At 41.4% G+C, this 8,340-nt stretch overlaps 1 protein-coding gene across 1 annotated transcript; it reads left to right on the plus strand.

Annotated features, from left to right (window-relative positions):
- The first annotated feature begins 423 nt into the window (after nucleotides 1–423).
- LOC109916363 (gamma-crystallin S-1-like) lies at nucleotides 424–3,552 on the plus strand. The gene is made up of 4 exons (XM_048598716.1): nucleotides 424–532; nucleotides 1,319–1,344; nucleotides 1,434–1,676; nucleotides 3,277–3,552. Exons 1-4 carry the CDS (start codon nucleotides 424–426, stop codon nucleotides 3,550–3,552), a joined length of 654 nt encoding a protein of 217 aa, XP_048454673.1.
- The last annotated feature ends 4,788 nt before the right edge of the window (nucleotides 3,553–8,340 follow it).

The raw sequence follows: 8,340 nt of genomic DNA on the forward strand, positions 1-8,340 counted from the left end.
AGGTTTAAGGTGAGAGGGGAAAAGTTTAAAAGGGATCTAAAGGGCAACTTTTTCACGCAAAGGGAGGTGCATGTCTGGAATGAGCTGCCAGACGAAGTGGGGGTGCTGGTAAAATTAGAACATTTAAAAGGCATCTGAATGGGAACATGAATAGGATGGGTTTGGAGGGATGTGGGCCAAATGCTGGCAAATGGCACTAGATTAATTTAGGCTCCCTGGTCAGCATGAACAAGTGACCGAAGGGTCTTTTTTGTGCAGTACATCTCCATGACTCTATGACTCTATAATTGCAGTTTAACCTGGAAGGACATTATGGGCCTTGGATAGTGAGAAGGGGGAGGTAAGACCACTGCTTTTGCTTTTGCTGGTCTTGTGTGGAAGAGTGCTGTGGGAGTGAAAGAGGATATTGACTCTGATAGAGGAATGGGCCAGGGTGCTTTGAAGGAAATTGACCCCACAGAAAGAAGGGAAGATGTGTTAGCTGGTGGCATTATACTAGTAGAAATAAGGGAGATGCTTGCTCACATAGGAAGTTAGGTGGAATGGAAGATAAGAACAATGGAGATGTGGAGATGGGTTTAGATTTCATCCCAGGGAGCAAGGAGTGTGTATGGCACTGGGATTTACAGCAGTTTTGTAACAAGAGAGAGAAAAAAAGATAATTAATTTAAATGCATGGACTTTAAAGGCATCATAAGATGTCGATGGAAATCAGGGATATGGCATTGAGATGGATGATAAGCCATGGTCATAGAGATTAGTGGAGCAGATACGAAGTGCTGAATATAGCCTGCTTCTGCTGATAATTTTGGCTTTTTCTATTCTTATGCATCTTGCATAATGCTGTGCAGCATTTCTCCATAAAATATCTGAGATTTTCTGAATTCGTACATGAAACGTTTCTAATGTAGTTAAATCACAATGGTTTTCTACCATGTATCATGGAACCAGTTTTTAATGGATAGATTTGTCCCCATTTTAGTCAGTTCAGCAGGGGATGATCCTGTCACGCTGCAAACAAAACTGTATCAGAATTGTGACTTTTCTGAAGGTTCAGCAGTACCAGGGCATGGAAAGCATAGAATGCTCTTGTACATTGTTCTCCTTTGCAAAGTAACAATTAAATTATGTGTTGGCGAAGGGAAACAATCAATGGTACATCATTTGCCTTTGAACTTATACTCTTTACTTTGTGAGTGACATGTGTTTTGTTGCATTTTTGCTGATCTTCAGTTCTGAATCAATTAAATGGCAAATGTACAGTAGCATATAAATATCAAGCTGTGTCACCCAGGGCTGCAATCAGTCAGTTACTGAGCTAACTGTGGGCTCAACATGGGAAAGGTAAGAATTTTGTATTTATTGCATTATAATTTGTTTTTTGCTATATCTTACTTTAACCATTTTTGAGTACAACATGTATCCTTCCACAGATCATCTTTTACGAAGACAGGAACTTCCAGGGTCGGAACTATGAGTGCAGCAGTGACTGTGCCGACCTGTCCCCTTACTTCAGCCGCTGTAACTCCATCCGTGTTGAGAGTGACTGGTGGGTGCTGTATGAGAAACCCAATTACATGGGCTACCAGTATGTTCTGACCAGGGGAGAATATCCTGACTATCAGTGCTGGATGGGATTCAATGACCATGTCAGGTCATGCCGCTCCTATCCACCGGTAAGTTAATATTTATTTATGAAGGATTATTGTCAGTTTTGTCAGCATCAAATATTGCTAATAATCTCCATCATTTGCTGAGTTAGGTGTTCTTAGTAAGAGGACTAGAAATTGACTTGGGTGCTCATCACTGACATTGCTCATATATTGTGAAAACATCTATTTGATTCAGTTGTATTATATATGTTGTGACCTTGGCTTTCTAGGAGTTATACGTTCAGAAGATTTGCAATTGTTGAAGTGCTTCAAAATAGCTTCACTTTAAATTGGATGCTTAACACTTGCAATTTTGGTTTGGCTTCTTTTGCAGCTGAAGGTTTGATATTTGTTGAATGGTATGTGTTTCTGTTGAATAGGCTTTTGCAGTTGAAATGTGGAAATACAGCCTCACATCAGTTGGAAATAGCAATTTATCAGCTTCAGATGCATTTAGGGAATGCTTGTATGAATATCCTTCTCAGCATCAAGCACATGTGGCTGTAGGTGTCTCCAACATGAACAGAAGAACATTTGGCTCCATAGTATTACCTTCTATGGCATTACAGATCTGAGCTTCACACCCAGAAAAATCCAATCATTCAATAGGATAATTTAATTGTAAATATAGATCAAATATTGAGAAGTAAGAACTGAATTATTAGGTTGCATTGTTATAACTAATACACTCATCTGCTGATAAGTGGATGGCTTGGATAGGATCTGCTAAAATTTGTTATCAGTGCTTCTAATGTTATATGTATTTATGCTATTTACAGCCTAGAAACAGGCCATTTTGCCCAAAAGGCCTGATATTCTGTTTATGTTCTTCGTTATCTACCAACATTATTATAACTTTCTGTTCCAGTCTCCCTCATATATTTATCTAACATCATCTTCAATGCATGTATGCTATACATCTCAATGACTCTTGATGGTAATGATTTCCACATTCTAACCACCCTCTTGGTAAAGGTGTAACTCCTAAGTTCACTGTTGAGGTTACTAATGGCTGGTTCATTCAGTTGCCTTGATGGCAACCACATAGTTCAGTTCTTAGTCCTGAGATAACAAGGTGTAGAGCTGGATGAACACAGCAGGCGAAGCAGCATGAGAGGAGCAGGAAAGCTTTCATCCAACCCTGCACCTTGTTATCTCAGATTCTCCAGCATCTGCAGTTGCTACTATCTCTGAAACAGTTCTTACTCCTGCTGAGATGAACTTGGGCCTATCTCCCCAGCCTGCTCCTAAGAACTGAAATACAATGACAAGCAATCACAGATAGAAAGTGACACAGCTGACTTTGGGCAGAACACATGTAACTGAATCTAATATTTGTGATCTGTATTTTTGTCGTTATGTTTTACACCCCCTTATGTGAATTCTGAAGACTCATCTTTGCAATGAGAAATGTATCCAACAGCCAGAATTTAATGAAATAACTGTCAATACAGATCTTCTAAAGTTAGCCAAAAACTAGTGAAAAAGATCTGCACTCTCAGTTGCTGCTTGGCTGAAAGGATTTGGATCTAAATCTCTTTCTTCCAGAATTTTTATCCTTCTAGAATAGAAGCTGACTGCATATTTGAAGAAAATTGTAATCTTGACCCTCTTTCTATTCCAGTACCGAGGAGGCTCCTACAGAATGAGGATTTACGAGAGGCCTGACTTTGGAGGACAGATGATGGAATTCATGGAAGACTGTCCATCTGTTTACGATCGTTTCCGTTACCGTGACATCCACTCCTGCCACGTGATGGACGGTTACTGGATCTTCTATGAACATCCCAACTACAGAGGGCGGCAGTATTTCATGAAACCCGGTGAATACAGGAGATACACTGACTGGGGAGCAACATATTCAACTGTTGGATCTTTCAGGCGCATAAGAGATTTCTAAATTGTTGTTGAAATATTTGATTTTCTCTGTTTAAATCACTTCTGAACCTAAATAAAATAACTCCTATTTGATCATCAGCAATTGCATGGACTTTGGCACTCGGATGTTTGTGAAAAGTTTACAACACTGATGGGTATCTCCTATTCTAGAAATGACTTCAATGAGTTATTATCTACAAAATAATTCTAACCACAATATTGCACCTCATCCTCTAATTTTACAAAAGATGGTGTAAACCAGTTTAATTGATGATGTTTGCTTTTAAAAGAAGTTGAATGTTTCAATTCCAAATCATTTCTGTGGATTGTAGGAAAACTGGAATAAAATTCACACATGCCTTGGTTGAAAGGTCATTATTTCAATTGTAAAAATGAAAAGCCACAAAAACAAGAGATATTGTGATCGCTAGGCAACCCTTGGTAGTTAGAGATAAGGAAAAGATTGATATTTTGCATATACAGCCTTTCTTTCCTCTTGGTCCAGGGTGTTAGAAATATGAGAAAAGAATGTTTCATTATGCAGGAGCAGGATACATTTGCGATTGTTGACATTTTATGGTGTGATATCTTCTGTACCTTGCACAAGCTCAGATCAGACTTCCAGAGAGCTTTTAAACAATATTTATCAACAAATAGTAAGGTTGCAGAGCCCTATTCTCTGAGCTGTACAAGTCCCAACTTTCAAGCAGAGACCTATTGCATGACTACTATAAGACCATAAGACGTAGGAGCAGAAACTAGGCCATTCAACCCATCAAGTCTGCTCTGCCATTTAATAATGGCTGATATGTTTCTCAACCCCATTGTCCAACTTTCTTCCCATAACCTTTGAGCCCCTTGACAATCAAGAACCTACTTATCTCCATCTTAAATGTACTCAATGACCTGGCTTCCACAGCCTTCTGTGGCAGTGAATTCCATAGATTCACCACTCTCTAGATGAAGACATTTCTCCTTATCTCCATTATAAAAAGTCTTCCCTTTACTCTAAGGCTGTGTCCTTGGATCCTAGTCTCTCCTACCAATGGAAACATCTTCCCAACATCCACTCTGTCCAGGCCATTCAGTACTCTGTAAGTTTCAACTAGATTTCCCCCTCATCCTTCTAAACTCCATCAAGTATAGACCCAGAGTCCTCAAACGTTCCTCATATGTCAAGCTTTTCATTCCAGGGACCATTGTTATGAACCTCCTCTGAACCTGCTCCAGTGCCAGCACATCCTTCCTGAGATATGGGGCTCAAAACTACACAAAACACTCCAAATGTGGCCTGACTAGATCCTTACAGAGTCTCAGAAGTACATCCCTGTTTTTATATTCAAGTCCTCTCAAAATAAATGCCAAAATTGCATTTGCCTTCCTAACTATGAACTCAGCCTGCAAGTTTACCTTGGGAGTATTCTGGACTAGAACTCCTAAGTCTCTTTGCGCTTCAGAACTTCTGAATTTTCTCCCCATTTAGAAAATAGTCCATGCTTCTATTCTTCTTACCAAAGTGCATGACCTCACACTTTCCAATGTTGTTCTCCATCTGCCACTTCTTTGCCCACTCTCCAAACTTGTACAAATCCTTCTGCAGCCTCTCCACATCCTCAATACTATCTGTCCCTCTACCTATCTTTTTATTGTCTACAAACTTAGCAAGAATGCCCTCAGTCCCTTCATCTGGATCATTAATGTATAAAGTGAAAAGTTGTGGTCTTAATAATGACCCTTGTGGAACACCACTTGTCACCAGCTGCCAAAATGAGAAAGACCCTCTTATCTGCTTTCTGCCAGAAAGCCAATCTTCTATCATGCTAGTACCTTGCCTCTAACACCATGGGCCCTTATCTTACTCAGTAACCTCCTATATGACACCATGTCAATGACTTTCTTGAAGTCCATCCATTGGCTCTCCTAGGTCTAGACTGCTCATCATTTCCTCAAAGAATTTTAACAAATTTGTCAGGCATGGCCTCCCCTTGATGAAGCCATGCTGACTTTGCTCTATTTTACCATGCATTTCCAAGTATTCAGAAATTTGATCCTTTGCAATTAACTCCAAAATCTTACCCACGACTGAGTTTAGACTAATTGGCCTGTAATTTTCCATCTTTTGCCTTGCTCCCCTTTTAAACAGGGGCGTCATGTTCATGATTTTCCAGTCCTCAGTGACCCTCCCTGACTCTAACAATTCCTGAAAGATCACCACTAATGCCTCCACTATCTCTCCAGCTATCTCCTTAAGAAGTCTGGGGTGAAGTCCATCTGGTCCAGGTTATTTATCCACCTTCAGGCCATTCAGTTTTTCCAGCACCTTCTCCTTGGTGATGACCACCATTATCAGCTCTGCCCCCTGACTCTCTTGAATTTTTGGTACATTACTCATGTCTTCCACTGTGAAGACAGATGCAAAGTAATTATACAGCTCCTCAGCCATTTCCTTGTTCCACACTAATATCTGTCCAGCGTCATTTTCCAGTGGTCCAATGTCCATTTTTGCCTCTGTTTTGCCCTTTATATATCTAAAGAAACTCTTACAGTCCTCCTTTATATTACTGGCTAGCTTATCCTCATATTTAATCTTCTCCCTCCTTATTTCCTTGTTTATTGTCCTCTGTTAGTCTTTGTAAGCTTCCTACTCCTCTGGTTTCTCACTGCCCTTCGCCACATTATATGATTTCTCCTTTGCTTTTATGCTATCCCTGACTTCCCTAGACAGCCATGGTTGCCTCATCCTCCCTGTATCATACTTCTATTTCCTAGGGATGAATTTTTGCTGTGTCTCCTGAATTACTCCAAGAAATTCCTGCCTTTGCTGTTCCACTGTCTTCCCTGCTAGGCTTCTCTCCCAGTCAAACTTGTCCATCTCCTCCCTCATGCCTCCATAATTGCCTTTATTTAGCAGCAATACCATTACCTCTGATTCTATCTTTTCCCTCTCAAATTGCAGAGGAAATTCAACCATATACTGATCACTGCCTCCTAAGGGTTCCTTCACTTTAAGCTCCCTTATCAAGTCTGCCTCATTGCACAACATTAAATCCAGTATTGCCTGTCCCCTAGTGGGCTCCACCCGAAGCTGCTCCAAAAAGTCATCTCGTACATATTCCACAAATTCCTTTTCTTACAATCCACTGCCTATTTGATTTCCCCAGTCCATCTGCATATTGAAATCTCCCATGATCACCGTAACTTTGCCTTTCTTACACACCTTTTCTATCTCCTGGCGTATCTTGCGCCCCAGCTCCTGACTACTGTTTAGAGGCTTGGACATAATTCCAACTATGGTTCTTTCACATCTGCAGTTCCTCAAATCTACCCACACAGATTCTACCCATCTGACCCTACCTTGTTTCTTACTTTTGATTTAATTTCAACCTCACCCCCTCTGCCCACCTGCCTATCTTTTCGGAAAGATGTATATCCTCCGATAATCAGCTCCCAATCCTGATCCCCTTGCAGCAACGTCTCCGTGATGCCCACCATGTCATATCTGCCAATTTCAATCTGTGCCACAAGCTCATGTACCTTCTTTCTTATACTGCGTGCATTCAGATATAACACCTTCAGTCTTGTAGTAAGAGCCCCTCTTCTCATTGTTATTCATTAATCCAGTGTGCTTGAAGTTTGATTTCTAGCCCTTTTCAAACACTCTGCCCTATTTGTGTCTGTGCTGGAGACTCTAATAACCTCTCCTGAGTTCTCCTTTCCTGTCATTTTTTTTCATATTTTTCCATGCAGTTGAATCCACCCCTACAGATGTTAACTTGCTGCTTTGTTCCCCACTGGCGGAAGTTTTACCCTTCCCTTCCCCCCCGCCAACTTTCTAGTTTGAAGTCCTGTTGACCAGCCTATTTACCCTTTTCGCTAGAACATTTGTCCCAGTTTGGTTCAGGTGGAGAACGTCCCAATGGCACAGATCCCTTCTGTTCCAGTATTGATGCCAATGCCCTATGAAAAGGAACCCGTCTTTCCCACACCACTCTTTTAGCCACGTGTTTACTTCCCTTATTCTTGTGTCCCTGTGCCAATTTGCACATAGCTCGGGCAGTAATCCAGAGATTATAACCTTTGAGGACCTGCTCTTTAATTTCGTTTCTAACTCTTGGTAATCCCTGAACAGGTCTTCTTTCCTTGTCTTGCCTATGTTGTTTGTTCCAACATGAACCACAACAACCGGATCCTCCCCCTCCTGCTCCGATATCCTTTCAAGCCGGTCAGAGATATCACTTACCCTGGCACCGGGCAGGCAACACACCATGCGGGCCTTGCAATCCTACTTGCAAACGATACTATCCATTCCCCTGATTATAAAATCTCCTACAACTACCACTTGTCCTTCTGCTGCCCGCTCTTGAATGGCTTCCTGTACCATGTTGCAGTTGGCGCATCCTCACTGTAGCCCTTTTCCTCATCCACACAGGGAGCAAGAGCTCATATCTATCCTTTGTTCCTGATTGCAGGATGCCTCACTTGCAGTCACCTCCTGCTATCCCTGGCCACTGACCAAGTTTGAAGTACTTAATTGACCAGGTATGGCTGCCTCATAAAGCACAGTGTCCAGGTACTTCCCCTCACAGATATGCCGCAGTGTCTGAAGTTGGGAATCCAGCTCATCAACTCTGAGCTGAAGTTCCCCAAGCAAGCAACGCATGCTGCAGATGTGGTCACCGCTGTTCGCAACGGGATCAGCCAGCTCCCACGTCATACTTCTACAACACATCATCTGTCCAGCCGTCACGACTTAGTTAATTGCTTTATTGAGTTAATTCAATTTATTGATACTTCTTTGCTGTGTTCTTTT

This window comes from Rhincodon typus, chromosome 7 (assembly GCF_021869965.1).
Source record: "Rhincodon typus isolate 14 chromosome 7, sRhiTyp1.1, whole genome shotgun sequence".
Lineage (NCBI taxonomy): Eukaryota > Metazoa > Chordata > Chondrichthyes > Orectolobiformes > Rhincodontidae > Rhincodon > Rhincodon typus.